This window comes from Ursus arctos, unplaced genomic scaffold (assembly GCF_023065955.2).
Source record: "Ursus arctos isolate Adak ecotype North America unplaced genomic scaffold, UrsArc2.0 scaffold_20, whole genome shotgun sequence".
Lineage (NCBI taxonomy): Eukaryota > Metazoa > Chordata > Mammalia > Carnivora > Ursidae > Ursus > Ursus arctos.
In genome coordinates this window covers 27,174,280-27,194,361 of record NW_026622875.1, presented here as the reverse complement: position 1 = coordinate 27,194,361, position 20,082 = coordinate 27,174,280, and the positions used below count along the sequence as shown (strand labels likewise).

General features: G+C 50.2%; 1 protein-coding gene across 1 annotated transcript in view; it reads left to right on the top strand.

The window, feature by feature from the left end:
• Positions 1-20,082, top strand: part of EPHB1 (EPH receptor B1) — a 290,702-nt gene that overhangs the window by 16,823 nt on the left and 253,797 nt on the right. The window contains exon 2 of the mRNA XM_057316010.1: positions 8,293-8,974. Within this exon, the coding sequence (XP_057171993.1) occupies positions 8,293-8,974 (682 nt within the window). The remainder of the gene's footprint in view (positions 1-8,292; positions 8,975-20,082) is intronic.

The window sequence follows — 20,082 nt, the reverse complement described above, 5'->3', positions numbered from 1 at the left end:
CCAGGCACTGGGATCGCGGAGCGGTCCCCCAACACAGTGCAGCCTGCTAAGGGCAAGCCCGTGGGGAGGATGGATTTGTGTTTTGGAAAACTCATTGGGGCAGGGGAGTTAAAGAGAAGGACTGGCAGAGTGACTGGGAGGGGGGGACTTCAGTTAGGAAAGGGACAGACTGCACAGATGAGCTATGGAGGAGATGGGAGACATGGGTTTGGCACCTCAACCCCGTGAGGGGGAACAGAAATGGAGAGGGCGGAGTCCAGAGTGCTTCCTGGATAGCTGGCACAGGGCCTGGCAGGTGGAGGTGCCATCCGTGCTCAGGAGGCCTGCAGAGAGCGTGGGGGAGCGCCAGGTGTTCGTCAGGAGGCGTCCTGCAGGCCGCTGGGGAAAAGAGTCTGGGGCACTGGGGAGACGCGGAGGTTGGTGGTGTACCCTGAGGTGGCTGCAGCCCTGTGTGTGGACGGCATCTCCCAGGGTAAAAAGGGAAAGGAGAAGAGAGTCCTGAGAAACCAGTGGATTTCACTGGTCCCAGACAGTACTGAATAAAAATGCAGTTACGTAATACCAGTGCTGCAAAGCTAAATCATAGAGTTTTTTGCTTGTCGAAATCAACTAATAAATAAGTCAAAACATAATTCCCTGTCCTCAAGGAGCTCACAGCCTGGTAGCGGAATCCAAAGTCATACACGGAGCAATTAGCAAATAGTTCAAAACGGTGTATTATGAAATGCTAAATTGAGTGGAATAAGCTCAATCATGCTTTAAGCATTCGGAAAACTGGTGGCTGAATATAAGCTAACAAGGCACCACGGAGGGCAGAATACCTGAGCCCCTCGCAGAATACCTGAGCCCCTCGCAGGATACCTGAGCCCCTCGCAGAATACCTGAGCCCCTCACAGGAGGGCAGAATACCTGAGCCCCTCACAGGAGGGCAGAATACCTGAGCCCCTCACAGGAGGGAGCTACACAGAGAGCTTGGCTCTACCACCCATCAGCTGCCAGACTTCAGGCCAACTACTGAATGTCTCTGGGCCTCGGTGTGCCCGTTTGTCAACAAAAGGTCTTGGTCAACATGACCTACAGTGGTTTCCAGCCAGATCTGTTCTTCTCTGGTTCTGCGTGTTGCAGGAATTGAGATGGGATGAGGGTGAGGTAGAAGAAAGGTGTCAGGCCAGTTAGAACATCAACAACAGCTGCAAGAGGCAGGGATGGGAGAGGGATGGGAGTGTGCAGATGTGAGAGCATATGGCCCTGGTTTGAACCCTTGTCATCTCTTGCCTGGTCTGTTGTCATTACTTTCTGACAAACAGCAAGCCAGGGCATAAGTCCAGGCATTAAGTAATGCCAGCCCTGGTGCATGGTCATGGGAATACAAGAGAGAAACCAAATAAGAGGACCATTGTTCTGGAAGAAATGGCAAATTACGGTGACAAAGTGGGTGTGTTAGACATGGAGGGCGCTTTTGGCCTGATACCTGCCGGACTCCAGGCTGGAAAATCAAGTGGTCCTTGAATGGGCTCCTGGGCCCAAGGTTCTGATCCCATCTTTGGACCACCCTGGTGATTATACTCGGACTCCAAGCATCAGTGATAGGGATTCCTTGGCCACCTGTCCCCTCTCTAGTTGCCATCTTTGCCTCAACTTCAGCATCACTTGTTCATCCACAGATAAACTTCGTCAAGCAAATACTGGTCACTTGGGATATAAGGATGAAGGAGTGAGAAGGGCATCCCTGGCTCAGTGGATAGGTCAAACAAGGGCCTAAAGTTGCAAGGGGCATGCCTTTTGTGGATAATAGAGACCAAGCCAGCATTGTTGGGGTGTCGAGGTGTAGGCTGGACCAGAGAACAAAGAGGTTTTTGGTTTTTTTTTTTTTTAAGATTTATTTATTCATTTTAGAAAGAGAGTGCATGCGAGATAGGCTGAGCAGGGGCAGGGGCAAAGGGAGAGAGAGAGAATCTCTAGCAGACCTCCCGCTGAGCACAGAGCCTGACTCGGGGCTTGATCTCAGGACCCTGAGATCAGGACCTGAGCCGAAATCAGGAGTCAGACACTTAACCGACGGAAGCACCCAGGCACCCCAAAGAGGTTTTTTTTTTTAAAAAAAGCTAGATTGAAGTATTAGTTACATGTCATAAAATTTATTCATTTGAATTGGACAGTTCAATAATTTTTAGTAAGTTTACAGAATTGTGTAGTTATCACCACAATCCCATTTTGGAACATTTCCATCTCCTCCACAAAAGATTCTTCATGTCCATTTGCAGTTACTGCCCATTCCCATCTCCAGTGCCAGGGGAGTACTAATACTTTTCTATCTATAGATTGCCTTTTCTGGACAGTTCATCTATATGGAATCATGGAATATATGGTCTCTTGAGTCAAGTTTCTTTCATATAGCATAACGTTTTAGAGATTTATCCATGTGGTTGCATGTATCAGCACTTCATTCTTTTTAATTTCTGAATAGTATTCCATTGTCTGCCCACATCACATTTTGTTTAGGTGTTTACTCGTTGATGGACATTAACAAGGGTCTCAGGTGCCGCACTGGAGTCTAGTTGAGAGCTCCAGGAACGGAGGACTGAAGTGACTGGTGTGCAGCATTATGAATCTTAGTCCACAAATAAAGATGCACAAGAAAAATCCTGGACCTTATTTTCTTTTAGTCAAATTATTTCAGACTCTGAGCACTCCCTGTCCCACCTGTTGATGAGAATTTCAGTCTCAATTTTTTTTTTTAAAGATTTTATTTATTCGTTTGAGAGAGAGAGGGGAAGAGAGAGCACAAGCAGGAAAAGAGGCAGAGGGAGAGGGAGAAGCAGATCTCCCACTGAGCTGGCAGCCTGACATGGGGCTCGATCCCAGGACCTGGAGATCATGTCCTGAGCTGAAGGCAGACGCTTAACTATCTGAGCCACCCAGGCACCCCTGAATTTCAGGCTCGATTAATGGTTCTTTCCACCATGCTTGTGCAAAGCTCCCAGAGGTCCCACTCAGAGCAAATAGAAGAAGGCTGCTACATTGTCCTTAGGCCAATGATTCTGAGGCCAGCCATTTCCAGGTGTCCTGAGCATGCATAAGATTCTGGAAGTGGTGGTGGCTGAACGTAATAATTGTTCATACCTATCTTTACATATATAAAAGAATATCCGAGGCTTGATGTTAGAAGTGAATGGCTGGGTCAAAGAGTATGTGCAGTTATAATTCTGAGAAATAAAAACCAAAATTTTTATAGAGGCTGTACCAATTTTCTCTTCATCTAGCTACGTATCAGAATGCTTATTTTCCATACCTTCTCCAACACAGTGTATTACCAAACTTCTGTTGGACCAAAAAAAAAAAAAAAAAAAAAAAAAAAAGGTATCACAATGTGCTTAATTACCATTTTGGTTATACTGAATAGAGTTTAATGTCGTTTCATATTTTTTAAGCTATAGCTGGCTCTTTTTTTTTTTTTTAGCGAGCAGTTTATTAATATCCCTTGCCTATTTTTGTATTTTACTATTGATATAGAGACTATCTTTATATATTAGGGGAAATTAACACTTTATCCATGATAAATTACAAATAGTTTCTTCCCAAGATGTTTCCTTTTTTTTTAAATTTTATTTCTGTCCATTTTTGTTATGCCACTTAAGAAAAATTGTGTAGAGGGGCGCCTGGGTGGCTCAGTTGTAAAGCGTCTGCCTTCGGCTCAGGGCGTGATCCCGGCGTTCTGGGACCGAGTCCTGCATCGGGCTCCTCCACTGGGAGCCTGCTTCTTCCTCTCCCACTCCCCCTGCTTGTGTTCCCTCTCTCGCTGGCTGTCTCTCTCTCTGTCAAATAAATAAATAAAATCTTTAAAAAAAAAGAAGGAAAAATTGTATAGAGTTGAATTGATCAATCTGTTCATTTGTGGCTTCGGAGTTTCATGTCGTAATTACCGTACATAAATTGTCTCTGCGGTTTCTTTTAGTATTATTATGGTTTCATTTCTAATGTTAAAGCTTTGATTCGCTAAGAATTTATCCTGAAGTAGGGAATGAGGTATGGATGCAAAGTTGGTTTTTCCAGATGGCTACTCAGTTATCACAATGATTTCTTAAAATGATGTACCTTTTCCTACGGATCTGAGTTGTGGCCAACAGTTTAAATGTTGAGAGAAACTATTGATATGACTTCTCAAATATTTCACCACACTGTCACCAGTACGCTTTTGAATACCCTCTGCTCCAGATTCTCACCAAGAATTGATATTTTTTCTTTCTAATTTTTTGCCAAGCTGATAAACAAATCATGATGCTTTGTTGTCCTTTTAATGGGAAAAGACAATTATAGAAAGGAACACAGGAGACATAGGTCAGATGCCTGGAAGGAGAGGCTGAGAAGCTGCCTCTGAACAGAGACCTTTAGGAAATCAGCTTTGGGACAGGCAGTGAGAGTGCGTCCCAGGGACCCGGGCCGGCGCAGGCCTTGGCTGCACGAATCTGGGTGCTACACATCTGTGGGGTAGGATATCCAGCGCTGCTAAGGCTCCTCTTTTTTAGGGAGCTGGGAAGCAGTGTGCCTGGGGACACAGCATAGCTCAAAGTCTGGTTGGGGGGTAGGACCAATGCGTGGAAGAGCGTTGAGGGGGAGCATGACCGTGGTCTGGTCAAGTCTTTCTTGGCCCCTCCCCACATTCAGCTCATGAGAACCTAGAGATTCTACCCCAGGATGTCTTTTCAGTTTCCACAGGTCTAGTCCAACCTACTGTCATGTGTTGCTGGTACCACTATACGCACATCCAGTTGTCCTGACCATGCATTGAGTGGCTCTCCAACCAAGTTCCTACATCAGAGAAATCTTCTAAAAACTCAGCTCTGATCACCTGTATTTTTCCTCACTAAAACCCTTCAGTGACATCCAGTTCCCCTCAGGATGAAATTCAGAGTTCTAGACCAGACTCATCCTCCCCTCAGTCTTATTCCTGCACCTGCAGCTTTTTATGACTCTTCTGTCACACATTACTCAATGGCACCAGGCCACATTTTCCCCCCACAGGGCCTTTGCCCTTGCTCTTCCTGGCCTCAATGCTGCACTCTGTCTCTGTCCCTCTTGGCCCCTTGCAGACACACACTTCTGACTAACTCCTATCTGTCCATCCCCTCTCAGTTTGGAGGGTCTTCCTTGACACTCCTCTCTGTATGGGGTACAGCCCTTCTCTTGGCACCCTGTAATTTTCCCTCACAGCAGTTAGCCCAATTGTCATTATTTAGTTATTTTAATAACCATTTAGCTAATTTCTGTTTCTCTCACTAGATTATAAGTTTCATATTGTGGTATCCCCAGTGGCTAATAGAATGCTTGGCATAAAGTTGGCATTCAGTAAATATTTTTTTTCATTGATGAATGAATGAAGTATAACTCTAAAGCAACGAGGCTGATTCCAAATATCACAAACGAAATAGCAGTGTTTGTCCCTCCCTGCTGGGAATGCCATTCCACCCTCATCTCCGTTTGCCAAAATACTCTCTTTCTTCAAGGCCCCCAACGCTAACTGCCACTTGCCTGGAAGGCGTTCATACCTCCTCTCGCCCTGCTCTGATCATGTTTATTTTTCCAATCCCTGTCTTACCCACTGGCAGGGGAATGTAAGAGAGAAAGAAATGAACGTGAGACTCTGTCATGGCCTTTCCCCAAACATCAGGGAGTTATTTTCCTTTCTCTCCATTTCTCTCTACCCTTTCCCTTTGAATATACAGCTGTATTTCTCCTAATTTGCTTTGATTGCTCTCTTAGGAGCTATCATGGGATCAATTAAATCTGTGTAGAATTTTATAACTCAGGGTCACCCAGTATGATTCCTCATTTTACAGATGAGAAAACTGAGGCCCAGAGAGGTTAATGTTTGAAACAATCACCTCTGTTGGGTCTTATAATACCAATCAGTGTCATTTTCTAAGATAAATGTTCTCAATATCCCAGCTCCACAAGAGTAGACATGCCTCATTCTGTCTCCTTAAGACCTGCTGGGGGTGACAGTCTCAGCGCTAAGGTGAGCCCCGGAAGGCGGGCTTCCTGTCCTGCTCCCACACAGTGAAGCTGCGGTAGTCTTGAGTGGGTGAGGGACTCTGGCTGGGACAGATTCCTTTCCTGAATGGGGCCTCGGGCTTCACCTGTGCCTTGACAAAGGCGCCCCGGGTTTGTGCTGAGACTTTACCCAGCCTGGCTGAAGCAGCGGACGGGGAATCTGCTGTTTAAATCCTTGCAGAACAGCAGAAGAAACCCGTCCTTTCCTCTGAAGTCACGTAGGGTCCGCTGGGAAAATGTTATTTCAAAACGGCCATGAAAGGGAGAGAGGTCTGAAAACTTGAACTGAAACCACGGCCAGTGACTTCTCCCTAATATATTTGCTTCTGGTTCCAAAAACCCAGGCAAGCAGAACGTAACTTTAACAAACACATTTGAATAGAACATAACACAGTCTTTAAGAAGGAATTAAAAAGTGGTTCGTTGACATCTAGAGAATCAATAAGAAATTAAGCAAAGTCCAGGTGAGGTTTGGCCGTGTGCAAGGATCTGGAAGGAGCTCACCCAGGATGCCAGGCTAGGGAATGGATATTCCCCGGGGTGCTGGCAGGGGTGGGGGAGAAGGGCCTTGGATGGACTGCTACTCAGGTGCTCCAGGGGCGGGGCCCGGGCAGGAGGCATGGCCGTGAGGTCACTCTACAGGCCTGGGTGGGTAAGGCCAGCTCCCCAGGTGCCCATTTCTCCTCCACGCCATGCCTGGTCTTCAGATGCTCTGGTGTAAGTTTGAAGGCCACCCTGACCCTCCCGCTCTGACAGGAGGCTTAATTCTGTGCAAGAAGCAGCTGTGTCTCTTTCCCATGCACACAAGATTGACTTGAACTTTTTAAATGAAGAATTCCAGTTTGTGTATTTCAGCTCCACACTGTGAACAATAAGCAATTAGCACAGTAGTTAAAGAAAGAAATGGGTACTATTTTCTACCTTTTTTTTTTTTTCATTTTTTTGCCACTGCTAAATATTAAGATCAAAGATCTTAATTTATTTTTTCTTTTCACTTTAGGATGCTTAATTTCTTCTGTCCTCCCTTATTTGTTTCTGGCAAGCAGAACAGAATTTAACAAACACATTGAAACTTCCTGGGAATACCCCCAGTTCTTGAGGTCAGGGTCCTGAGAGCTCCCCAATATGGACAGCTGCTTCCTCTGCCAGCCCAAGAAAGAAAGAATGACCCAGTGACTCTTCTCCAGCTCCTGCGGCCGAGTGGCTTGGTTAAGGAAGCCGTGCCTCCTGCCCCTTATTACCTGTTACGGAAATAAGTTAGTGGGTGCATTTCTATGGCCATTCAAAGCACTTCTTCCTATCTCCTGTCTATCCTGTCACCTCTTAATGGCCATGTGACCATGGGTGAATTGCATATCTTTTCACCTGTAAATTGGGGTGACAGTATCTAGTTTTCAATGGTATTGGGAAGACGGAAAGACAGCACTTAATAAACACAATGTTTCTCTTCTCCTTCCCACCTACAGGGCTGCTAAAAATGAGTTTTCTTTTCCAGTGCGAAGCACGCTGTCTCTCCTCTGCTAAGAAGCTCTCCTTCCTCCCTGCGTGACATCCTCCATCATTCCCTTCCATCCGGTCCCTGCTTGCAGTTTACACACAATGAAGCTTGATTTGCTTCCTTAAGGATCTCACTTAGCAGCCCCTACTCCTACAAGTTTTCTGGTCTAGCTCTTTCAAAGCGATTGATGTTATAAAACAAAAGTTTATGAGAATCTGTGTTTGTTGAGAAATTCTGAAAAGCCTTATATTCATATGCTTTTTACGACTCCAAAGGAGCTTCACCACAATAAAGGAATGAGGTTCAGAACTGAAGATTTCCAAGGTGAGGGGTGTCCCATAGTCAGACCCCTAATCCACGGAGTGGCTGTGGGGAGGAGAGGCTGTGGCACTGAGGTCTCAAGTCCCTGCTGTCGCCCAGGCCGGGAAGCTGCAGGCTGCCCCTGTGGAGGTAATGACACATAATCATGGCAGGAGCGCTGTCGATTTGATGCAGGAAGGCTTTCTAGAGGGAAGTCTGTTATGTTTCAGGGTGGCCAGCAGAGAGATCTTTGAAGTCTGCTTATGAGGAGGTCTTTAAAAGCGTGTTAGGGTTAGGGGTGTTCCCGTCTTAGGTCAAGCCGCTGGGCTGGTGAGCTCGTAAGGCCCCCTCCAGCACCAGGCTTCTCTGCTCTGCCTCCCTTTGTCTTCTTACTCTCTCTTTTGTGTTTTTGCATGTGTGCATCCGTGGCCTGCCTGGGTCAGTGGGAGGAAGTCAGCGGCTACGATGAAAACCTGAACACCATCCGCACCTACCAGGTGTGCAATGTCTTTGAGCCCAACCAGAACAACTGGCTCCTCACCACCTTCATCAACCGGCGGGGGGCTCATCGCATCTACACGGAGATGCGCTTCACTGTGAGAGACTGCAGCAGCCTCCCCAACGTCCCAGGCTCCTGCAAGGAGACCTTCAACTTGTACTACTATGAGACTGACTCAGTTATTGCCACCAAGAAGTCGGCCTTCTGGTCTGAGGCCCCCTACCTCAAAGTAGACACCATTGCTGCAGATGAGAGCTTCTCCCAGGTGGACTTCGGGGGAAGGTTGATGAAGGTCAACACGGAAGTCAGGAGCTTTGGGCCTCTGACTCGGAACGGTTTTTACCTCGCTTTCCAGGATTATGGGGCCTGCATGTCTCTCCTTTCTGTGCGTGTCTTCTTCAAGAAGTGTCCCAGCATTGTGCAGAATTTTGCGGTGTTTCCAGAGACCATGACGGGGGCAGAGAGTACATCTCTGGTGATTGCTCGGGGGACGTGCATCCCCAACGCAGAGGAAGTAGATGTGCCCATCAAACTCTACTGCAACGGGGATGGAGAGTGGATGGTGCCCATTGGGCGCTGCACCTGCAAGCCTGGCTATGAGGCTGAGAACAGTGTGGCCTGCAAGGGTAAGTCCCAGGGCCTCTTAAGGCCTCTGCTTCCTGCCCACCTGAGGCAGGGCCCGATCAGCAAATTGTTCCCACCTCCAGCTCTGGGTCACAGAGGAGCAGAGGAACCTAATGGCTTATTATAAAGCTCTGGGGAACCTACATCCCCAGTGCGAGGCATGATGATTTTTCAGCTGTGTCCAACCAGAATGTCAGTGTTCATGGTGAGGGAAGAGGTAGGGAGAATTCCAAGCAGTAGATAAGAAGCCAATAACCACTCGGTTATACTTAGTTTGGGGCCATGGACAGTCATATTCTTTCTCACATGCATTTGTGCATTGTCTCCCCCTTCCTCCCACCATCCCTCCCCTAGACACGCATACCCCTGTGTCACGTTAAGCCCTGTGCTCTGAGGCACGGAGGATTTGGGTGTCATGGACAGTTCACTCAAGGGTAGTTGGGAAGTGCCTGAATTTGGAAAATATTTATGTCATTTCAGTTCAGCTCCCCCACTACCCAACTTGGTCCTGGACCCATGTAGCTCATGAACTCAAAGTCCTGTGCTTAGCTATCTTGCCTGGGGGCTCAGTGCCAGGTCCTGGGGCAGGGATGGGGCCTCGCTTTCATGTGTCCTGGCAGGAGATGAGCTACTGGAAACGGAAGGTGGTACCAGCCATAGTATTACCTTTGCTTGAATGATAGAGAGCGGTGTCGTCGGGGAGTGTCAGGGAGCTGTGTGCTCACATGGGCTCCCCTCGGTCCAGAAGAGCACATATCCAATACATGGTAATAAATGAGCTGAACTGGCTGGGGATTCTTCTCTGAGAGTGAATAGGAGGGTCTAGAGAGCCCACAGCTCATTTCTTCAGTAATGTCATGGAAGCTGAAAACAGGTGGGGGGTGTCCAGCACTGGAAAAGAGAAGACTGCTTTCTTTTATGAAATTTTGCCCGTGGCAGTCAAAGTTTCAGATTCACATAGACCTCAGAAATGACCATCTTGACCCTAGCTCATGATTTAGGTTGCTCCAGGCCTTTGGGGGACCAGTTGGAGTTGGAGCTGTAGTAGCTCTTTCTGTTCTGTCATGAGCTTCCTGTCACTGTCCTCCCTGTTGTCACCCCCCACACCTGAGCACCAGACTGTCCTTGCCCGTCTCCTTCCCCACTTCCTCTGCTCCCCAAACGCCTGCAGCTAGGCACCGGACACAGGATTGCTAATGCCCATCAGCGCTGCAGTCCTTTGGACTCAGCTAATTGCCCGGGCCGGGGCACTCATGCAGCCTTTCTGAGGCCTGCTGAGAGCGGAGAGGTAGGCCTTTGTGTCTTTATTGGATTTCTTGGTATGGTACCCGTGATGGATGGTGCGGACACAGAGGGGAGAGAGTGCCAAATCAAGTGATGAATCAAGGCAGACAGTTTTAAAACCAGCCTAGCCTGGCCCCACAGCACTCTTCTTTGTCCCCTTGGTTGGGGGTAGGGCGGGAGGTGTCAGGGTCTGAGTGGGGACCCGGGCATGAGGCTGAGTTCTTAGGCGGGTGCAGCATGAGGCGGGTGCAGCAGCTGCCAGGCATGTTTGCAACAGTGCTGGTGATTTCTCCAGGCTTCAGATGGCCGCCATGCTGCACTTGCTGGCTGGGGCCCTCTCCTTTTTCTCATTATTTCCCGAGCAGAATGGCAGGAACCAGAGCAAGCATTGATTGGTTCTGATTTAATTGCGACTCTGGGAACAGGCTCTCATTTCTTTGGGCTAATTGGAACTTTTCTCTTTGGGGGGGTTCTGCTGTCCGTGTGGCCTGTCATTCACCTCCTGTGGTTGTTGTGGGAGGGTCTATGGAGACAAATATGTAAATCCAAGTGGTTTCTTTCCATTCTCCCCACTCAGCTCCAACCCCCTTCTGACTGTTGGTGGACATTCCTCATCTAGAGTTATTATGAGCCCGGCTTGACTTCACAGATTGCTTATTGCAAACGCATTGGAGGCTGGAGGAAATGCGGAGGCCACTCACAGTCACTTTGCCATTTTAGAGGCACTGGCAGCCACGTTTTGGTGGCATTTCTGAGAGTGGAGAGTCTGATGGCATCATGGGTCTTGCAGGCCAACAGCCTGGCTGGGCTTAGTGCCCTAGAAGGGCAGAGAAGTGCCTTTGTTTTTCTGTCTCAAGAACTTTAAGACGCATCCTCCAGACCTTAGCCGTTGGCTCTGCTGGCAATCTGGCCGTGATGGCTGAGCCAGAGATCCCTTCCCTGGCCTTAGCGGGCTGCCCCAGGGAGGTGAAGAGGCCTTGGCCATCGACGGTCATCTTGGGAGGACTCTACAGCCTTCGGAGGGAGATGGGCAGCACATGTGGTAAGATTTGTGACGGTTCCCTGTGGTATGTCTCCAAGCAACGGTACCCATTTTGGGGGCTCATGCTGTGCTGTCAGGGGGGCACCATATATCCCTTCACAGCTGTTGTGGGGTGTCCTGCCTAGTGTAGCCAGTTTTCATGAGGCCAGCAGTGTGGAGAATGGGGGATGCCAGAGAATTGGGGGTGAGCCTCCGTCAGCTGTCCTGGTAAGAGTGGAGGACGGCAAGCTCTTCTCCCCCAACACAGTCCTGGGAATGAATGCCCTGCAGCCTGGCTGGGCAAAGCCTGGATGGTCCTGGGCTTCACACAATTATGTTGCCCTGATAAATTTTCTTCTCTGGATAGTTGAATCTGGGCCTTTGCCCATGTCAAATCTATAGAATATCCTTTATATTATTTTTTGGCAAGACGGATTTTCAACATGGACTTTATTCTGACTCTTGCCTACATCTGCTAAACCCTCTCCTGTCAGTCATGGGGACCAGTCGCTTGGTTGTGCAGAAACACCTGGAGACCAGTTAGGCAGCCCAGCCAGTGAAGAGTGGTCCAGGTCTAGAGCTGCTCCTGTTCTGAGGAGGGTAGCGGTGAAAGGGGGGGGGGCAGGCAGAGAAAGTGGTGGAGGGGGAGCTTAGACATTAGGATGTGCGGCAAGCGGCAGGTGCACTTTCCAGAGGGCTTCGTGACCCGAGGCCTCTGCCAAACTCATCCTTTCTGCTCACACAGGTTGTACTGATCAGGCAGGATCACAGTAACCTGCTGACCCCACCAGTGACTCTGACCCCATCTGTGAAATTGTTAATTACTAGGAAAATGGCCCGTCTGCCCCAACTTCAAGCCTTACGCTCATAGTCTAGTGGATTAATGAGCAATCACGGCTTTGTCTTTACCTGCCCCATACCTTCCCTACTCAGGTTGATGGATAAGTTGATTTTCTATGTGGGTCCCATGTCTGTCCCTCCCTGGGGCCAGGGACGCTGAGAGCTGGTGCTCGGCAAGCTCTCTCTGTGCTGTGGAGCCTGAAATATGGTGCCAGCTGCAGTCGGTGTTGGGGATGATGGCCGGGCTGAGACTGACAGTTGCTAGGGGGAGCCTGGCATGGGCAGGCCTCTTAGCTGTCTGTTAGAAGCTTCGGGGCTACAGTATCCCATTTAGGTGCCCAGGGATGGGTCTCAGGTGCTAGGACAGCCTCTGGCAACCAGATCCTTGCTGGAGCAAGGTACCCACAGGGCTTGATTCTGTTTCTGCCCCCGAGTGCTCCTTGAGGGCCTGCCTTTCCCTCCCAGGCATAGTCCCTGGAGCTTCCAAAAGGAGCTGCCTCATTAGCCTGCCTTCCCAGCCACATTCAGGGCTCGGGGGATGCCAGTGCTATCCATGACCTTCCTTGTCGTCCTCCCTTATTCCTGCTCCTGTAGGAAGAGGCCAGCCTGGGCTCACCACTGTAGAGGGCACACACTGACGCATGGGGCCCAGGCCTTTGTTGTTGGTGCTGTCACTCGAAGGGGGTGCAGGGAGATGAAAGGGGAAGGGGGTGCATCAGGTGGAAGAGACCTAACCTAGAGACAGGAGCTGGTTTTAGGCCTGGCTCTGCTGTGAGCTTCTGGTGGCTTTTAGGTAAGTCCTTTCCCATGATAGCCTCGTCTTCTCTGCCTGCTTCTCAGGCTGTGTGAAAATCAAGTGGGTAATGGATATGAGAATGCTCTGGAAGCCACATGATGCCATGTCATTGCCCTTAAGCCCTAACACACACCATTTGACTCTGGCTTCTAGGGGAGTAAAATTCTGGAAGGAAGATGGCATGTGGAATCCCCACTCAGAGACACGGGTCAGCAGGAGACTTGAACATTCAGTCATCATCTGCCTGCACCTGTGCAGGCCCAGCTCCATGACTGTCCCGCAGTGACCAGGGATCGGCACATATGTGTGATCCACTGTCCTCCAACAAGTCAGTGGGTCAGTTAACACGCATTTGAATGGTGTGGCTTATGCAGCTCGCCTTGAGGCAGCTGGGGGAGCCAGGTGGTCTTTGTGAGCTGAAGGTCTGAGAAGACTCCCAGAGCCTGAGAGAGAATGAAGGTCATCTGACGCACAGGAAAGGTTTTATAAAATGACATCCCCAGGTGACTCCCTCTGAGATGTATTGGGTAGGTCAAGTGGAGCCCAGGCCAGGAACCCCAGATATAAGCTCTAGACCAGAACCATCTCTGTAGGAACATGGAAGAAGGGGGCTTGGGGGAGGTCCCTGGAGGCATCTTGGGCCTGTGGGATTTGCAGAAAGGGGGTGCCTGAGGGGACGTAGAGGGCGTCGGGGAAGAGGGACTGCAGCAGTGGGCTGGAGGCACGAGGCACGCAGGCCAGCAGGGAGGACAGGCTCAGGGATCACTGCACCTGGAGTAGGGGCTGGGAAGGCTGTGTGGGGCCCTGACACGCTGAGCTGCTAGGAAGCCTGCAGCAGAAAGGAGCAGAAAGCTGAGGGAGGACTGTCTGGGGGTTACAGAAAGGAACGGCCTTCCTGCAGCTGGCCAGCACCAGCTGGGTCACTCAGGACTGTCCTGAGAACAAACATCAGGGATGCCAGTGCTGTCTTCAAGGGCACGGTCAAACCTGCAGGACTCCTATGCTCTGCTCAGGGCCTGCCAGTCAGGGTTGGGGCCGAGGATCCATGTTCCAGAACCAGCAATCCACATGGCTTTTCCAGGGGACTCTCAGGTCAGCTGAGACCATTCCAGCTCTGGATGTTGGCAGGGCCTTGACAACTTCTAGGAATGATCAAAGCAGTTCTTGGTGCATCCAGGTCTCTCCCACTCCGCCCCTTCCCCTGCTCGACCCCCGTGTGTGTCAGAGCCCTGAGGTAGGGCCTGAAACCTCTCTGGCACTGTCTTGTGCAGCCCTCCCAGGCGCTCCTCAGGCCAGCCACTTCCCTGCCACCATCCCAGAGGCCCCACTCCTTCCCTGCTGCTTCTGCTCTCCCATCTCTCCAAATAGGGACTTTTTTCCTTGGTAATTTTCCACCTACATGTAAATTCCTTCATGCCTGGAAACCCAAGGGACATTTTGAACCTTTCAACAGTTTCGGCGCCTTTGTCAACTTGAGTGGCTGAGATGAGCCAATTTATAAGCCTGGGGGAGTTGAGACGAAAAATCTGCAGGATTCGAAGGTGGAGAAAAATGTGTCTAATTTAGCTCCCCTTGGAAAAAAGTTGCTGGGGCCAATTCCATCTCCCTTGGGGTTGCTGGTCCCAGCTTTGGGTCATCACTGCATCCTCATCCTGGGCATTGAAAGAGAAGGTGGGGTCCCAAGGGGAAGGTATGTGTGTGTGTGTGTGTGTGCGCGCGCGCATGTGTGCGTGCGTGTGTGCACGCGCATGCATGTGCACACGTGCACTGAGCTGACAGCTGCATCCAGGGCACTGGGGAACCTTGTCCGCTCGCTCCAGCCCATCAGCTGTTGACTGGGAGTGAGAGGAAGCCTGCACTAGACAGCTTCCTCTCAAGCCCCAGGGAGACCAGCTCTGCATAGGGCTTGGGGAGGCCAGGGTCATTAACACCGCAGCCTTGTAAGATGAGCTTCATAATAGGATTTCCCAACAGGCTACTTCATTTAGAAGTCTCTCGGGCTTCCTCTGCTCCCTACAGTGGCCCTGCCCAGCGCCCGCCAGAGAGGAATCCAGTGTAATTGGCTGGATGTAATGGGCCGTGACACCGGCATGAGCAACAGCAAACAGAGCTGCAAGGATGCCCCACTGCCTTCCCAACTCCAGCGTATGGGGCGCGAGCACTCGGTCCTGGACCCTGGTGGCAGTAGGGCATGGCAAGGAGGGGAGGGAGGGGGAGATTTGGGTTCCAGGTGCCGTTGTGCTCTGCACTGCCCCTCTGCCTTTGAAAGACAGGGGTAGAGGCACCCAAATTGCACTAGTGTTGACCACACAATTGTGATTCTCCCAGGTCAGTGGGGGAGTGACTGAGATTGATTTGGCAGTGTTCTGTGCCTGAGGGCTGCCCTCGGCGGGAGTCCATGACGTAATAAATGTGTGTTATCAAAGATGCTGACAGAGACACCGTGCAGTCATTACTCAGAGGCTGCGGGTACTGGAAATGTCACTGGGCTGGCCGTCCGGTTGGCTCCATTTATGGCACCCTCATTGGCCCATGAAGAACTAGGGAGTCTGAAACGACCCAGGCTTGGGGGGGGGGGGCGTGTGGGACGCTGAGAGACCGTCTCTTCTGACCACCACATTATCCGTAGAGAGAGGGTGGCCAGGGAGCGTTTATGGGTGCCAGTCTAGAGAGCCTTGGCTGGTGAACGTCAGAGCAGGGATCAGAACCCCTGGTCTGGGGAGGCCACCATCTGCCTCTGCACCTGAGACTGAATTTTGTTCAACACACAACATGTATCTTCGGGACCATCAGACTTCTCAGCTGTTCTCTCATAGATTCCTTCCCAGTGTCTGTGCTGTCCCTTGTTTTTTCTTGGGTTGGGCTCCCTGGCGCCATGTTCCGTGGCACTACATTTCCATACGGTATATAGCACAGAGCGCCACACTGACTATCACTACCTTCTTTTTAATCTCTCTGGGTACAGTACGGTCTCCAGATGCTCTGCCACGTTGATCTGCTTGTGAGGCCATCCAGAGGGCACACAGCTTCTCAGGGTGGGGGCAACCCCAAGCTCCCAGGGAAGGATGAGGTCTAAGGCTTTGTGCTCACAGAAAAGGACAGAGGGCAGGCGGTGGGGCTGTGGGCTGGAGGCCCGGTGGTAGCTCTCTAATGGGCATCAGGGACCAGCATGGGTGCCAGGGCTCAATGCCAGCTTAGGCAGGGTGGTGGTCAGACGTCCCTCCTTCGCTTCATGTCCCCATCTCTCTCTGGAGCTGGGCAGTCCCTGCCTGAGCACAAACAGCCACACAAGCTCCCTCGCCTGGATGAGGAATCACTACATTTGAGTTTGAAGCATGAAGATGAAAATCATACTGGATTTGAGCCTGCTTGGAGTGGGGTCCTCCACTTCTGGGCCCCAGGGAGCTCTGATGGTCTAAATTCTTTTTCCACTGCCTCTGGCCATTGACAAGCTGGGTTGACAGTGCCCTAATGCTCCTGGGTCTCATTTCTCCCTGAAGGCAGTGGGGGAAGAAGACTGAAAAGAGTCAGCCCAGGGCAGTTGCCAACAGAGAAGGGAGGCATCCCAGACACGGGTAAACCAGAAGCAAGCCTGGTTTCCCAAGAGTGCTTTGCCAGGGACAGTGAGAGAGGGGCACACTTGGCCTTTTCCTAGGGGAGGGGTCTCTGCCTGTAGGGGTCCTATCTCCACTCTCCTTGCTGGCTGAACTAAGAGCGTGGGCATCAGTTACCTGATGGGGCAGCTGAGTCTTTTGTTTCGAGGGCCAGCTAATGAAGGCAAGGCAGGCAAATCCTGGGGAGATGTGGCTTCATACAGAGGAATGTGTCTAGGTCGGCTCTGGTCCCCAGGTGCTATCCCCTATGACAGAGAGCATCCCGCCTTCCTGTGTGCCCTCCGAGCCTGCTACAGAATGAGTCTGTGCAGCTGCAGATATGCTGGACTCATCACGCGCACACACGCGAGGGTGTGTGTGTGTGTGTGTGTGTGTGTGTGTGTGTGTGTGTGTGCGTGCATATGTGCTCATGGCCAGGGACTCAGGAGGAAATCAACTCGGCCGCATCAAGCCCGTAGAGGTTGTTGAGGGTAAGGGGGCACTGTGGGGAGTCTTAGGAGGATTCTTGGAATCACAGGACAGAAATTCAGGTCCAGGGAGGGCCAAACCCAGCCCTAACAGGTTTTTATCAGAGCTGAACAAGGAAACAGGTCCTTTGGTCTCTGGCTTGTCCTGGGCCTCTGTCTGGAAGAGCCCACCAACCGTATCAGCACTCATTCCTAGTGGGGGCTGGACTTACTTGGTCTTTGGATATGACCCTTGGGGACCTGCTCTGCTCACATCCTTGCAGGCCTGGGCACTTCTGGCCTTCCATTGCTCAGTCAAGCTAGATTCCACTCGTGAGTTCATGTGGCTTGAGTGATACCTATGCTCATTTTTTCTTTAGGTACTTATTGGGCAGCTACTGATGCCAGGCCCTTTATGCTTCTAGACTCAGATTGAGCAATTTTACTTCTAAGAATTTGCTGCATTCTTGGTTCTCAGAAAGTGCTTGCAATATCCAAAGGACGAGGGAGCCACAAGTGGCTGTTGCCCTGGTGGGACCCAGTGGGGGATAGCCCCTCCCAGCTAGGGAAGACCTCTAAGGACAGTGAGTCCAGCCCACCAGATAACACTTTGCTTTCCCACAGTGGTCCCCCAGCCTGCTTTTCAACAGCTCCAAGGATGGGACACTTGGATTTCCCGAGGCAGCCTGGTTCATGGGAACCCTTCTTCCTAGTATAGAATCAGGGGACCACTGATCCAGTCTGTGGGGTGAAACTTTTGTACAAATCTCTCTTCCACCAAGTTACCCTTTGATATTATTTTAAAATGTTTTGGGGGCACCTGGGTGGCTCAGTTGGTTAAGCGTCTGACTCTTGATTTCAGCTCAGGTCATGATCTTAGGGTCCTGGGATCGAACCCCACATGTGGGGCCCCCACTCAGTGGGGAGTTGGCTTAAAATTCTCCCTCTCCCTCTGCCCCTCCCTGCTCATGCTTTCTCCCTCTGTCTCTCCCTCTCTCTCAGAAAAAAAAAAAAAAAAAAGGTTTTGAACAGGTAGTACATAGGGAAAGAAAGTTTCCTTCCCACTCTCGTCCTCACTGGGTCCCTCACCGTTCCAGTTTCTGGTATTCTCTTGCAGAGAAGGTGTGTGCATTTGCACACCCAGAATATAGATCTATCTTTTTCCCACTTGCATAGGGCCATGTTACACAGGCCTTTCCACCGAGTCCCCCCTCCCCTTTCTTATTTAACGATGAAGGCTAACAGTAGCTTGGCTGTATTACATAGAAATTGCCTCATTTTTTAAAATGATTCTGTAGTATATTATTGAGTGGGTGTCCCTTTTTGGTCCTTCACTTATATACATTTAGGTTGCTTCCTGGTTTTTTCATTATTTATTTCTAAACAATGTTTCAACAAACATCCTTTGCATTTATCTTTGTGTGCAAGCCTATCTGTAAGTCAAATTCACTAATTAATTTATTCAATGAATATTTATTGAGGACTTTTTATGTGCCAAGCACTTTTCTAAGAACTAAGGATGCAGGAAATTCTTAGAAGAAAAATTGCTGAATCAGATTATATACATTTTTAATTTTGATAGATATTCCCAAACAGTCCTCCAAAAAAAGCTGTTTTCTACCAATTTTGCTACCTCCAACGGTGTAAGAGAGTTCCTGTTTCCCACACTTTTGCCAAGAGAATAAAATGTCCATCGTTTTTATCTTTTCCAATCTGATAGATGGAAACTGGCCGCTACTGTGGTTTCAGTTTACGTTTGTCTTGCTCTGAGGGGCATTGACCACGGCAAAGTTCCACGCGTTGCCCTGTTCAGGAGCTGTTCAGGACTTGACAAGTGCCCGTTTCACACATCATTAAATCGGGGGAGTTTGCTTGTTGCAGACCATTTGGAGTTTGCTCCCTCCCTACGTGACATGGTCCACCCTTCATTTCCCTCTGTCCCATTCCCTCCTGCAGGGTATCCTGCCTTTTATCTGCTCTTTGCCCACCTATAGCATCAGACCATTTCGACACATGCCGTTCATCCATGTTTGTGTTTCTCAGTCAGTGGCAGGTGACCGGTCTGCAGATGGGACAGGACAGATGCAGGTGCTGGTGCTCAAGGGCCAGCCCCGTCTCCTGGTCCAGTTCCAGAAAAGCCAGCCAGCCTGGTTTGATGGGAAATACACCTCACTTTTCCTATCCTTCCTCTCCTGCCTGGAGCCAGTTCTGGGCTCCCTGCTCACCTTGTGCAGCCCTGCTGTGCCCCACACATCTCTCAGCTCTCACCCCCTTTGACCCAGGGCCCCTACGCCACATCCTTTCCTTCCATTCTTCCAGCTTACCTCTGGGGCCTCGGGCTTCAGCACACCCTGGTGGCTCCCCGCCAGCCTCCCCTTCCTAAATCACCAGTGCTCAGCCCTCACTTGCCTCGGCCTCCTCTTCATTTCTCCTGCACCAACCCACCCTCAGCAGAGCTTCCCAGAAGCCTCAGTCCGGCCCCTGACCAGGCAACTGTGCTCCAGGCCGCAGCTCAGCCCTCCTGAAGTCCTGCTTCTGCAGCCTGATCTTAGCCCTGGGTAGCTGCTCACTGCTCCTTCTCTCTGTGGCTTTTGTCTTCCGGCTCTGTGGGTTTTCTTCCTCTCTGAGGCCACAGACTTCCTTCCTCCCTTCCTTGTTTCAGTCCCTCTCTCCCCCTCTTCCGTGCTCCCCTCCCCTCCTCTGTGCTCCTCTCCTCTCCCCGCCCCTTCTTCTCCCTACTCTGCTTCCTTCCTCACTACTTTTCTGTTAAAATAAATATATTCAGGTTAAAAAAATAAGTCACTTTAAAAAAAAATAATAAATAATACATTAAAAAACATGGCGTGTAGATATGGCCAAAACCAATAAAGATGATATGCAAATGACTGATGTTTGAGAAGAATGCTGACTTGCCCTGGGCACTTGGGCCAAGGAAGCAGCTTACACACTCTTTAGGGCAGTCCCACGGTTCATCTTCAGATCGTGGTGAGGGCTAGAATTTGGGTACGGAGCGAGCCTTTCCGGTTTGGCTTCCAGCTTGCACTGAAACACTAATACAGCATGGCTGTCATCTGCAGAGACACCAGATGCTCTGCCTCGTTCTTTTCCT